This window comes from Muscardinus avellanarius (assembly GCF_963383645.1).
Source record: "Muscardinus avellanarius genome assembly, chromosome: 4".
Taxonomy (NCBI): Eukaryota; Metazoa; Chordata; class Mammalia; order Rodentia; family Gliridae; genus Muscardinus; species Muscardinus avellanarius.
Genome location: NC_137789.1, coordinates 161,551,925 through 161,565,982, shown reverse-complemented (window position 1 = coordinate 161,565,982; position 14,058 = coordinate 161,551,925). Strand labels below are relative to the sequence as shown.

The following is a 14,058-nucleotide window of genomic DNA, read 5'->3' as shown; positions in this document are numbered from 1 at the left end:
GACAGTCTCAGCAAGTAGTGTGAGACTCTCATCAACCTAGCAAGACCCTGTTTCCAAATAAAAATAAAATAGGGGCTGAGAGTATCCCTTGGAGGTAGAATGCCCCTGAGTTCAATCCCTAGCATCACACAAAAAAAGAGAAACGTAAAAGCATTTTAATTCCTAATTTCCAGCCCCTTGACCTGTAGACAGCCACCATCTTGAAAACCTCCGTATTTGTAGGTTGGCTTTAGCGCGGTATCCCCTAGACTGCAACCCCGTAACCCCAAACACACACAGTGCTTCTTTATTCTCAGCTGGGTTGACGTGCTCTTGGGTGACACAGTTTAAAAATATAAACAGAATACTTGCCTTAAGTCCTATTTTGGTTAGCTCACAGTGACAGGTTTTTTAATAAAATTATTTTCTTTTCCCCTTCAAAGGAAGAGATCCATTCCCATTAAGCAGCTCTCTGAGCACGAGTTGCATGCACATGCCCACCAACAGCCCTTCTTTACCTTGGGGAGCTTCGCCATTTTCTTTCTCTGTTTCCGGTACCTCAAAAGCTTGTCTCGCTCCTGCAAAAGCCAGTGGGAAAGGCGTTTTAAGTAGGTGAACGGCTCCGCGGGTTTCAAATATGGCTTGGTGCCGCCACGTCATCATTGGGTCTGACCCCGAGGCGGTCTCAAGACCGGCTGGTTCTTCCGTGATCGTCAGCACAGGGTGTTTGGCGCGGAAGGCTGGGTAGCTCCTCGCCAGCCTGCGACGGCTGAGCCTCCTTTAAGGTGGACTCCAAGCTCGGGCCCCTCACTCACCAACCAGTCTGCATCTTGGGGGACATGCTGGGGGATGGGAAGATGGGGGTGTCTGAGGAAAAGCAAGGCCCAGTCCCTTCCACTACACAGAAGCAGTGTCCACGCTGGTGACTACACAGCGCTCTGTCTCAGGCGCCGTGAGCGCAGGATGGGTCCAGGGACAGTGGCGCAGGACACGGGAGTGCTGAGCAGGAGGACACCGCTGGGTACTTACGAGCACGCTCTTCACATAGCCCGCCGTTTCCAGGGTCTGCGAAAAGTAAACATTACGAGAAAAGCGCGTTACGGAGCCCGGAGTGGCCCCGAGCCGTAGCCGCCTCCTCGCCGCAGAAGCACCTGGCCCAGAGTCCATGCACCAGCCACTGCCCAAGAGGGAGAGAAGAAGGGAGGTGCTGCCCCGACCCCATCCTCTCCCACATCGGCCGCAGAGAGCTCCCGAAGCCATGGAGCTGCTCCGGGGAGAAGAGCCCTCACTGGCTGGGCAGCAGGAGAGGGGCCTCTTGGAAATTGCAACAAGGATCATTTGCACTTGACCAAGATTTCATTCTTTTCCTATCTTCCCTGTGGATTATTATTGTTGTTGACATTGACAGTGGTTTGTAATTCAATGAGAAAAGAACTCCAGTCTCAGGCTGGGCCAGGGCCCACTGTCTTAGTGAGACCCCCATCCCACAGCCCATGGGGCAGGGACCTTGCCCACTTGTGTGACTTTGGGGACAGCTTTGCTCGTTGACTATGACAGGCCAGTGACCAGGAGGGGCCAGGGCAGCTGGCTCCAAACCATCTCAGCAGGAAGCGAACCAGGAACACCAGGCAGCAGGAGCCCCAGAGCAGGAGGACAGGGAGCACCGTGTGCAAACCTGTGCTCGGGCTGGGGAGCAGAGAGATAAAGCAGCAGACTGGGCTGCATGGGAGCACCAAAAGGCAAGGCCATGCCCTGGTCCCGGGCCTGGGGGTGGAGCCTGATTTGGAAATAGGGTGCTTGTCATTATAACTAAGTAAAGGATGTCCAAAGAGGAGCATATTAAGCAGGAGAGGAGGAGGCCACAGGAAGACATGGGCAGAGACCGGAGTGACGAGGCATGAGCCGGGGAACACCAGGGCCCTGGTGCTGCTCGGGGAAGGAGCAGACCCTCCCCAGGGCCCCTAGTGGGAACACAGCCCTGCCCACAACTTGGTCTTGGACTAGTAGCCTCCAGAATTCTTGAGTCACCTGGGCTGATCTGTTACTAACAGAGGCAGTGTCGCTGGCCTCGGAGCCCAAGGTCCAGAGTGGTGAGGAGACCCAGGGCAAATGTGTCTACAGAGGGCTACCTTGGCCAGTCAGAGGTGGCCCCATGAACCCCAGGGCGGGAGAACCTTGGGGAGCTTGTGGGTGAGGTTCAGCGCCTGCTGCCTTCCCGTCTCCACCCCCTGAGTGAAGGCAGGCGAGGGTGAGTGGTCACTCTCCAGGTAGATGAGCTCAGCGCCTGCTGCTGCCCTCCGCCTCCACCCTAGGAGCCAGGGCAGCGGGCGAGTGGTCACCTTTGAGAGCTCGTCGATAAGGTTCTGCTGCTCCACGATCTGCATCTTCAGGAAGTCGATCTCCCGCTCGTCCTGACTTTGATCAAGGTCGTTGAGGGAGCTGGGTCTGCGGATGATGCCCGCTTTCTGCCTCTGGAATGCAGAGTAGACCCGTCACCAGCAGTGGGGGCGGCAGGGGGTAGGCACTGGGTCACCCGGCAGCTCGGCCTGTAGGAGCAGCTCGCGGGCACCCTCAGCTGCCGGCCAGGACACTCCACTCGAGATCTGGCACACCCAGCACAGAGCCCAGGGGACACCGAGGCTGTGTCTCCCCCATCCTGGCTGTGAACCACATGCCCTTGTTGGCCACCCAGGATGCCGGGCAGGATTGGGGCCTGCTGTACCTTGAAGGTGGGACTGGGGGCTGTCGGTACCTGCCCCCTACGGCTAAAGGGCTTTCTGTGGGAGGGGACTGAGGTGCCCCAATGCCACTGCCCCTTGTCCTGTTGAAATACTCTGGCTGAACTGGATTCACAGCCTCTGGGGCCCTCGGGGCCAAAAGGAACCCATGGGATTACTAGCAACCCAAAGTATGGCTTGGGGTCCGAGGCAGGAATGGAGCCTCCCCTGACACCCAACCCAGGCCTCCTGCTACCTTCACCAGGGATTTTCAGTCAGTCTCTGGCTGGTTCGAGCCCAGTGTTACACTCGGACTCTCCAGACTCCTCCGCTTGCTCAGTGGCCCGGGCTCTGCTCCAGCCCTCCGCTTCTCCCGTGAGCCCGCCTGCCTTACTATCTCACCCAGGAAGGCAGATGGATCTGCCGCCAGGCCTGGAGTGTCGGAATGCTGGGCCAGCTCTGCCCTCCTGACTCAGCCTCGCAAAATGCTGGGATTATAAGCATGTGCACCATGCCTGGCTGTGAGTCTGTTTTAGATGAAGAGGTGATAGAAATTACGTGTCTTTCTTGGCTATCACATCTAGAGGCGTATGGCGTCTATGTGCCCTTTGGTGGGGATAATTTGGTGGGGACAGTCTTAGTGATCGTGTCGCTAAGCCGCACGGAGACGCGGCGTGCCGTGCGCCCACCATCTCCGTGTTCTCCTGCGTGACGAGCTTCAGCTTGCTTTCCATCCTGCGCAGGGTGTGGGACAAATCTTCATTCTTCCGAGTAAGGCGCTTGTTTTTGTCGAGCAATGGCTTGTACTGGCTTTCAGCTTCTCTTAAACGCTTTAACTGAAAAGAGAGTTAATTAGACAAAACGAGTCCTTTTCAGTGACAGAGCTAATAGATTTGGCAAACTGGCCCAATGATGCTTCGGCCCAGGGACATGATTAGCAATTCCCCTTGGTCCCTGTCCAAAGGGGACAGGCTCAAGGACGGGCGAGAACCCCAAATCCTCACATCCTCGGGGCCCTTAGAGAAAGTGTCACAGTATCTGCATATAACCTGTGCACACTTTAAGCCATCTTTGGATTACTTACGATATCTAATACAAAGTAGGTGCTGTGTGAGTAGTTACATGGTATGGCTCAGGAAATAGTGACAAAGACAGAAAGCCTGTAGGTATTCTGTGCAGATTCAATCTTTTTTACTTGAAAACAAGGTTATACTAAGTTACTGAGAGCCTCGCTAGGCTGCCTGGGCTAGCTTCAAACCTGCAATCCTCCTGTCTCAGCCTACCCCAGTACCAGGATTACAGGCATGCGCCACCATGCCTGCCTCAGATGCAATTTTTTAAAAAATGCTATCAATCCCTAGTTGGCTGGATCTGCAGCTGTGGCACCTCTGGGTTCAGAACCTGCAAGCACAGAGAGCCGATGGCTATGCAAAGAGGGAAGTCTCCAGGCCCTGGGCAGAGCCGAGAGGCCAAGCTGAAGTGAGCTTGGCCACCACTCCTCCTTTGCACAAAGGTTGTTGGAAGTGGACGCCCCACTGTCCCCACACTGCAGCCGTAGACCCCGAGACCACACCCCGGCCCCCACCACTTACCAGCTCGTTCCTCTCTTCCGACAGCAAGGCGTTGCGGTCTTCCAGCTTACGAATGATCGCACTCAACTCTGCGATTTTAAGTTGGAAGCGCCGGGCATCCTTTTCATCCAACTGCTGTTCCTAAAACAAAAATCAACTGCAAATAACCGCTCCTTAGGCACAGACACATAAAACCTTTGCAAATCACACCGCGTTACGGAAACCAAAACACTTCCGCACGCACCTCGAGGGCCTTCGCTTCCACATGGTTGCTGGCGGATGTGGACCCTGCTGGGGAGGCAGCCTGCCGGGGGCCCATGCACTGCAAATGGGGACAAACCAAAGCAGAATGCCTGGACGTATGCAGATGTGGAGGGAGGCGTGCAGGTCGAAGGAGCGTGGGGGGACCGGCCGCATGCTTTGCTCCGGCCCTACCTGTCTGGGGCAGCCCGTTCAGAGGAGCACAGGAAAAGTATTCACTGCACACTTTCAAAAGCTGCTCTCACACTTTCAAAAGATCCTCCCTCGGATCGAGTTACTAGAAGGTTACTTTCTGAACCACTAGAACTTCCCTAAAAGCATCAGTGACAACATTTTAATCCAGTCCGAGGAGTTAATACAAGAGTCCAGCAAGTGCGTGAGTGGGACAGGCTGGCTCTGATCCATCACGCTGTCACACCACCACGAAATTCCGTCTCTAAGCTTGCAACACCACTGTCTGGCTCAGCTCAAACACAGTCCTGTCCTCGAATCAAACCAATGGGTGTCCAGGAAGGTACCGGACACGGCTCGAGCTCCTCATTCAATGGGTGCAGGAGAGGCTAGGGACCAGAGACCTAGAGGGACCCGTGCAGGTCCTCTGCTGCAGCCCCCCAGGATACAGAGACCCGCAGAGGAATCGGAATGAGGAACAGCAATGAGAGGATGGATGGAGCGGCAGCCGGCACAGCTACGGGCTGCCCCACAGAGATGGCCATCGGCAGCCAGGCGGAGCAGGGGACATGATCACATGAGAAGCAGGTGGCAGGTGACTGGTGACGTGAGCGCCAGGCAAGACGGATGAAGGGCCAGGCTGGGGTGGGGGAGCGGCCTGTGCATGCGGACGGAGGCAGCATGTGCTCAGAGCACCTCCTCTCCCACCAGCCAGGGCAGGGCCCAGCACCCGCAGCACCACGGGCTCTCAGCAACCTGGGCCCCCGGAGGCACTGCGGCCAGTGATTTTGCTCTGTCGGTGAGATAGAAGAAGACAGTCTACCTGCCCTCTGCCCAGAGCCGGGCAGGCTGAGCGCGCTGGGGCAGGAGGGTCTGGCTGGACTTGGGCTCTGGGCTCCCCGGGGACCTGCCGTGCAGGGCCACACGGCCTGCGGTGCTCCGTGTCTGTGCCTCGGGGCCGGCTGGGGTGAGGCCTGGGGGTGCTTACAGGGCTTCCCGAGTGGTCTGAGGCATCTCCTGCACCGCTTGCATGAGGAAGCTCGCGTCTGGGGCTGGCCAGGAGCCGTTCTGCCTCTTTAGCCTGGGAAAGCTGCCCATCCAGAGCCTCTTTCTGGAGCTGCAGTCTCTGGGCATGCCCGGCCTGGACCCCTAACTCTCTCTCCAGCACGAAGACTGCTCTGTCTTTAAATTTTATCTCCTCCATCTACAAGGAGAACAGAACACAATCACACGCACAGGCAGGATACAGATCTGCAGTTACCATAGAAACAGACAGGCTGGCACTGGGAGGGTCCCGCATTTGCGGCAGCAGCGTGTTAGATGATAAGACCCAAAGCAAAAGCAGACAGTCCCAGGCAAGAGCCGAGCGTCCCACGCTCCAGGCACACCACCACCCACCTGGACGCCGGGCTCAGCCAGCCCATCCTGGGCTCTTTCCTGAGAGGGCGGGCTCTGTGGGTCTCTGTACCACCAGCCTGGGTCACACAGCAAGTCCCTCACCCCCTGCTGTCCTGTGTGTCCAGGGGTCAGGCATCATCTGCCAGGGTCAAGGGAGGACCTCCAGCTCCTGCCTCCTACTAGGTGTTGGTCAGAGCAGGGGGCTGCCCCGCCTCACCCAAGCCAGTGGGAGGGTGCCATGGACCAGAGTCCTCTTTGGAGCTTGCAGGGGACCAACAGGGGTAATTTGGAAGCCCTGGCCTGAACCTCCGTCTTGCCCTGGACCTGCTCACTGTCCTTGAGGGCAGCGGCTCAGGGGAGGGCTGGGGGCATGGGGAGACTGCTGCCATCCTTCTGCACCCCAAACTCCTGGCTGCAAGGCATGGCTACAGAGTTGGAGCACACACCACTGCTTTTAGGCTAAGCTGCATTTCCTCTTCATCTTGATGAAGCAGCGGGGGCCCAGGATAAGCAGGCTCCAGGAGACAGTCGCCCAGCAGGTGTGATGTGCCCCTCCCCACCTTCCCTAGAGGATGGAGTCCTTTGTGCTTGACCTACAGAGAACATCCTGGGCTCTCTCAGGAAAGAGCCCAGGATGGCAGTGGGAACCCCAACGAGGTGCTAATAGACCCCAGGGGTTTGGGTCATTGTGATAAATAGCGCTAGATCTGTAAGAAGACAATGTCTTCAGATAAACAACTTGGTTTAGAACATATTTTCAAGGAACAGAACAGAACGGGCCATCTCGCCACTTTGCTCACTGTTTAAGGTTAAAATAAGCCAATAAGTTGCCATCTGCTGAACTGAGCATGGGAACAGCGAGAGGAGGTGTCCAACTAGCCCTGATCACAAATTCACAAGCCAGGAGCAGAACAGAACAAAAGAAGTCCTTAACTGCTAAATTCCCGTTTACTGGAGCACACAGCGGGGCTAAAAGAGGCAGCACAATTAGGGAAACAAAAAGGCTGGAGGAGAGCCAGGCGTGGTAGTCCACACTTGTAATCCCAGAATTCGGGAGGCTAAGACGGAAGGACTGTGGTTCGAGGACAGCCTCAGCTACTTAGTGAGGCCCTCTGCAACTAGTGAGACTCTTTCAAATATAAAGAATAAAGCCAGGCATCGTGGTACACGCTTGTAATCTCAGCATTTGGGAGGCTGAGACAGGAGGATCGTGCAGGTTCGAAGCCAGCCTCAGCCCTTCGCAACTCATGTGAGACCCTGTTTCAAAATAAAGAATAAAGCCGGGCGTGGTGGCGCACACTTGTAATCCCTGCACTTGGGAGGCAGAGACAGGAGGATTGCGCAGGTTCGAAGCCAGCCGCGCTGGCTTAAGAGACCCTGTTTCAAAAAAAAAAAAAAAATAGGTCTGGGAGTGTAGCCCGGATATAGAAGGGCTTCCAGGAACCCCAGTACCACCAAAAAATAAATAAATACATAAATAAATAAATAAATAATAATAATAATAATAATAATAATAATAATAAAATAGGACTGAGGATGTCACTCAGAGGTAGAATGCCCCTGGGTTCCATCCCCAGTACCGCCAAAAAAAAAAAAAAAAAAAAAAGGCTGGTGGAAATAAAATCATATTACTAACCGGCTGCATTCTGGGGCCCAGCTGTAACACACCAACGCTCTTTCTCTTCCACAGGAAACAAGAACGCATGCGCCTCTGCAGCAGCTGGGCGCCTCGGCTCCAGAGCAGCCAGCTCTGAGCGAGGGCAGACCTGCCTTGACGCCGCTGGGGGCAGGGGAGGCAGAGGCTGGGCCAGGCACAGCTCTACCGCCCGGCAAGGAATGCGAATGGAGCAACTGCACAGGCTCGGCACGCTCCTCAGGGATCAGGGACACAGGCAGAGGGCTCTCCCAAGGCTGCGGTGAAGGTGTGTGTCTACACCCCACAGTGTGAAGTCCGGAGGGCTTGCTCCTGCAGGGCTGTGGAGCTGGCTGGACTCTCACCCACCGGGGCTGCTTCCAACCTACTCAAGCACCACTAATTGTTGGGGATGGCAGACCACCACACCCAGCCAGGCTTGGGAAGGGGCAGCAAGCAAGGCAGGTCTCAGGGCCTCCTCACACAGACCCAGACCAGCACGTGGCCCCTCTCCTGCAAGGGGGACTCCCAGCTGTCCATGGCATAATCACGGCCCAAAGGCTTGGCCGGGAGCTTGGACGAATGGGCCCTAGTGTGCTGGGCTGCAGCTGCCTCTTCTCTCCCGTGGCTGTGTGGTCCAGAGGGTAGTGCCTGGTCCTGCCCTCCACACCCATGCCCACACCTGGACCAGCCTCCCTGAGCCCAGGACCTGGGACAGTGTTTAGTATATGCCCACTCTCACCCATACCCACACCCAGACCAGATTCCCTGGATCCCAGATCTGGGCAGTGCCCAGCCCCACCTATCACACCCAGGCCCACACCTGGACCAGCCTCCCAGGAGCCCGGGACCTTGGCACTGCCCAGCTCCGCCCATCACACCCAGGCCCACACTGGGCCAGCCTTCCATGGGCCCAGGCCGAGGGTTCCCAGGACATGGCTTCCAAACTAAAACTGGGGGGTCCTGGTGTCCAGGACAAGTTGTCACCCTGTCGCAGCTGTCTCTCCTGAATGCTGCAGTGGTTCTAAGGAGCCCCTGTGTCCTTCCTGCGCCTGCCCCATCTCTTTGGTCTGCCAGAGATAGCTTTTAATGAGATCAGACCTCCTCCATAAGTGAGGCTCCCTCCCCAATACAAATACGATTCTAAACCCTTTGCCACCTGAGCTTCCTCCGCCACTTCCCATCCCCCACGGCCCCCTCACTCCATCAGAGGGTGTCTGGAAGCCAGATGGGGTCCCCAGGGAAGGGCAAGTGGAGGATGCTGAGCAGGAGGATGCCCTTACCCCCTCGCCTGGCTGCCCCTCCCCGGGAACACAGAGCATGCTTGCAAGGTGCCTCTCAGCAGGGCCCAGAAGGCTCCGCATCAGCACCCCCACTCACGGAAGATCCCTAGCCATCCCCGTGCAAAGAACTGGGCCTCCTGGGGCACTTCACCAGCCTCTGCTGACCCTGCTGGTGAGGTCGCCACCAGCCTGCGGTGTTGAGCGTCCTGTACACCTACGCCCCCCATCCATCCCCCACCCTCCCTCACAGGACCCGCCCTGGGCTGACACACAGACCAGGCCTCAGGGCCCTAGAAGAGGCGTCTGCCCAGCCACCAGCAGACTCCCTGAACCCCACAGTCAGCATCCTCAGAGGACCAGCCACAGTCCTGCCAAGTCTCCAGGCCTCACCTATAGCAGAGGTCACGCATCCCCCACACGTTCTTCCAGAGGACTCTGCCTACAAATCGTCCACAGGTAAGCTGAACACGCAAGTGTGTCTCACTCACCAGGGAAGGCTGCTGCTCATGAGGGCTGAGCTGGCAGAGGAGCATGGTGTATTTTATAGATGGGGTTCGCCTTCCTACAGGGAGGGTCCTGGAAGGGCCCAATGAGGTCACAAGAGGAGGAAGGAGCCCCATCGCCCAGCCCCTAAGGGCTGAAAATGGAGAAGTGGAAAGGGGCTCCCAGGTGCGGCAGAGCCTGGTACTGGCCAAGGTGAGTTGATGGAAGGGCTGGCTGGAAGGCTCGAGTGAAGGCATAGGAGTAAGCAGGTACCCCGCCTCCGCCATTCTTGATGGAGACTGAGAGTCGGGGTAAGAAGGATAGGACACTTTGAGCCAAGGAGGTGAGCCCAAGCCCGCGGTGTCCCAGAGACATACGGAGATCTGGTGCATGTCTTGGAATTAACTCCCGGGGATTTGGGCTATCCAGAGTGCCCCAGTCCCCCACGGTCCCCCATGCTGCCAGCACAATGAGCACCGAGGCTCCCAAGCCTGGCCGCACGCCCATCACCACGAAACATGATGCTCAGGGACGTCTGCTTCCTGACAAGATGGAGTGGTCGGCACTGGACCGGCCCACTGGGGCAAGCAACTCTGGAAGGTGAACAGAGTCCATGATGCGGGGCGGTGCTGGAGGAAGGAGACTCCGCTTCCCCCATGGCATTCTCTCAGCCTCACTCCTGGAAAATAAACCAATCAGGAGGCAGAAGTCTGTGGGGAGGACACCAAGATGCAAGTCCCCATCTCCAGGGCTGTGGGACCTGGAGACAAGACAGCGCGGCCTGGGCACTGGGGATAAGGGAGGGCAGAGAAGAACCACTGACATTGGAGTGGAAATTCCCTTGGACCCGTGGTCCATTCCTAAGCTGCGCGTGTACAAGGCCACACTCCCAGAGGCCGTGCGAGACCCTGAGAACCTGCAGAATGAGCAGAGATGTGTGTGGTTGCACAGGGCTGGGGATATATTCAACCCGAGCCTAGGCAGAGGAAAAGACCTCAGTCAGCTCTCAGCATTCAACTGAGACCCCAAAGGGCAACGTGCTGGTGCCAGGACAAAGACCTCTGTATATGCGCTTCCCTCCAAGAGGCGGACGAAGAGACCCACCCAGCAAGACCTCGACCAAGCCTCATGAGGACCCGGGCCATCGGTAACTTAACTGTCCACCAGAAGAAAAGCTGACATTCTCTGGACAGTGAGGACGCAGTGCAGATACTCTAACACATCACCCCGAGTCAAGAACAACAAACATCACAACACGGGAGGCGGCCCAGGCCCAGGAGAGCAGCCGGGACTAAAGCGGCTGCAGAAGCAGATCCAGAGACGCGAGACTCAGCCAGGGAGAGCTAGAAGGTGGCCGGGCGTGGGGACATACGTGTGTAACCCCAGCATTCGGGGGGCTGAGACCGGAGGATCGCGTTTCGCAGAGTCTCAACTGCTTAGTGAGGCCCTTCGCAACTCAGTGAGACCCTGTTTAAAAATAAAGGATAAAAAATAGGGCTGGGGTGTAGCTTGGAGGTCGAATGCCTCTGGGTTCCATGATCCCCAGACCCACAAAAAAAAAAAAAAAAAAAAAAAGAACTTGAACGCAACTATGTTTAGTAGAAGCAGACCCTGAGGTGATTGGAATACTAAACTTAGCAAAAAAGAGCCTCAAAAATAATTATGATTAATACACTATACATAGTCAATATAATTGGTGCCTTAAAAGGTTTTTCTCAAAGAGGTGGAAATGGGTAAAATACAGTAACTGAAGTGAAAATTAGAATCCATTAAAAAGAGTTAAGTAGACATCAGAATCCAACATACAGTGCCTAAAATTAGGAGTTCATGAGAAAGAATTAAAAGGAGGGACACAGTAGAATCACAAATGTGATTCAGTACCACAAAACAGAACCCTATTCTCACAGACCACCAACTGCTCAAAGAAACATTAAAGCCCATTCTTATGGGTTCAAACCACACATAAAGGTAAAATACCTGACGCTAATAGGAGAAGGAGGAGGGTTAATGACTCAAGGATCGCTGCTGTCAGGTCCTGAGGTATGTAGCAGAATTTCTCATTTGTGATCGAGTGCAGTAATTTAAGGGCACACGTTAAAATTTTTTATGTAGGTACTAATGCAATAATGCGAACTGTTAGAACAAAAGAGAAGTAACCTCAGGTAGGATGAGGGGAGACAGACAGACAGGGAAGGACGGAGTGGAACAGGGAGAAAGAGAAAGAGAAAGAAAAAGAAGGAACACAAATTATCAATATCAGAAACAAAAACAGGTGCTGCTACAGACCCTGCACACAGTAAAGGGGAAATAAGAAGCTATTAGAAAAATGTTAATGCCAGCAAATTGGTACATTTGTGCAAGTTGGACACATTCCTTGAAAAATCCATTTTAACAAACTTGACATAAGAATAGAAAATTTGAATAAATTTACATTTATTAAATAAATTTAATGTTTCATAATTTGAAAACATTCCACAAAAAAAACTTTCAGTCCCAATTAGTTCACTAGTGAATTTTTTCAAACACTAAAGGAAGAAATATATTAATAGTAAACAAACTCACTGAGAGAACAGAAAAAAGAAAATGCTTCCAAAACCATGGTACAAAGCCAGCCAAATCTAGATACCAAAACTTGGCGAGACCATTATAAAAAGGAGGAAAAAATTCAATACAGCGATATTTTTTTAAAAAACACAAGATGTCATGGTCAAGTGAGATTTATCCCAAAAATATAGGGCTGATTTTCCATTTAAAGATCAATCAATATAACTTATCTCATCAATAAAATAAAAATATGATCTCAATGTAGGTTGAAAAGTCAGTCGATGACATTCCATATCCATTCATGTTTAAAAAAAAAAAAAACTAACAAAGTAGAACTAAAAGGAATTTTTTTTCTTTTTGCAGTACTAGGGATGGAACCCAGGTGCACTGAACCTCTGAGCGACACCCCCAGCCCTATTTTTTTAGTCTTTTTATTTTTGAAACAGGGTCTCACTAAACTGCGAAGGGCCTTGCTAAGTAGCTGAGGCTGTCCACAAACTGCGATCCTCTGGTCTCAGCCTCCTGAATGCCAGAATTACAAGTGTGCACCACCACACCTGGTTTAAAAGGAAATTTTTTAAAGTATGATTAAGCCGGGCGTGGTGGTGCACACTTGTAATCTCAGCATTCAGGAGGCTGAGACCAGAGGATCAGGGTTCGCGGACAGCCTCAGCTACTTAGTGAGGCCCTCTGCAACTCAGTGAGACCTGGTTTCAAAATAAAGAATAAAAAATAGGGCAGGGGGTATAGCTCAGAGGTTGAATGCCCCTGGGTTCCATCCCCAGACCCACAAAATAAATAAATAAATAAATAAATAAATAAATAAATAAATAAATAAATAAATAAATAAAGTATGATTAAGCTAGGCATCTTGGTATCTGCCTGCAATCCCAGCACTTAGAAGGCTAAGACCAGAGGACTGCAGGTTCAAGAACAGCCTCAGAAAATTAGTGTGGCCCTCCGCAACTTACTGAGACCCTGTTTCAAAATAAAAACCAAACCGGGCGTGGTGGTTCACGCTTGTAATCCCAGCATTTGGGAGGCTGAGACCAGAGGATCGTGGTTCGCGGACAGCCTCAGCTACTTAGTGAGGCCCTCTGCAACTTAGTGAGACCTGGTTTCAAAATAAAGAATAAAAAATAGGGCAGGGGTTGTAGCTTGGAGGTCAAATGCTTCTGGGTTCCATCCCAGACCCAAAAAACAAAACAAAACAAAATAAAAACCAAAAAGAGCTGGGTGTGTAGCTCAGAGGTAGAATACCCCTGGGTTCTATCCCTAGGACCACATACACAAAATAAAACCTAATAAAGGGTATTGCCAAAACCCCACAAACCTGCAGCTAACATCATTCTCAACTGTGAGTGATTACTGGATGCTATTACCCTGAGATTGTGAACAAGCAGGAGACTCCCACTATCAACACTACTGTGAAGATCCATACAAACCAGTGCGTTACGGCAGGAAACTAACCCAAGGTGTGATGCCACAGAGAATAAACTATCTTTGTTCACAGACAATATGATTACATGCATAGAAAATCTGAAATTAATATGTGAAGCAGTAAGTCTGCAAGATACCACCAGATCAGGCTGGCACAGAGGGACGTGCAGATAACCCCAGTACTTGGGAGGCTGGGCTAGGAGGGCGGTAGTTCCGAGGTCAGCACGTGGTAATCTAGCCAGACCGTGTCTCAAAGTAAAACATAAAAAGGCCTGGGAGTACAGCTCAGAGGTAGAGTGCATCTGGGTTCATCCTCAGTACCAGCCACAACGACAAAGGCCGGATCAGCACCAAGAGGCGATTGTATTCTGTGTGTCACCAACAATGAGAAGACAATATTTTAAAACGTAAAAGGCGATGCCGGCTAGAACAGCATCAACATCAAAGGCCTGCAAGTAAATGCATCAAGAGCGTGCAAGACCTCTATCCTGAAACTTATGAAACAGTGTGGAGGGAAGCCAGAGGAACATCTACATAAATAGCAGTCTTCACCATATGCAATACGGCTGGTGCCCGCA

General features: G+C 53.2%; 1 protein-coding gene across 13 annotated transcripts in view; it reads right to left on the bottom strand.

Moving 5' to 3' along the window:
• Positions 1-14,058, bottom strand: part of JAKMIP3 (Janus kinase and microtubule interacting protein 3) — a gene marked incomplete at both ends in the record, with an annotated part of 53,168 nt that overhangs the window by 19,601 nt on the left and 19,509 nt on the right. For 4 of the 13 annotated variants that reach the window (XM_080693931.1, XM_080693932.1, XM_080693923.1 and 1 more), the window contains 5 exons: positions 498-557; positions 1,009-1,044; positions 2,319-2,450; positions 3,386-3,532; positions 4,289-4,408. In XM_080693931.1, the coding sequence (XP_080550057.1) occupies positions 498-557; positions 1,009-1,044; positions 2,319-2,450; positions 3,386-3,532; positions 4,289-4,408 (495 nt within the window). Of the gene's footprint in view, positions 1-497; positions 558-1,008; positions 1,045-2,318; positions 2,451-3,385; positions 3,533-4,288; positions 4,409-5,687; positions 5,904-14,058 lie in introns of all 13 variants that reach the window. The other 9 variants (XM_080693921.1, XM_080693926.1, XM_080693928.1 and 6 more) reach the window with 5 other exon arrangements.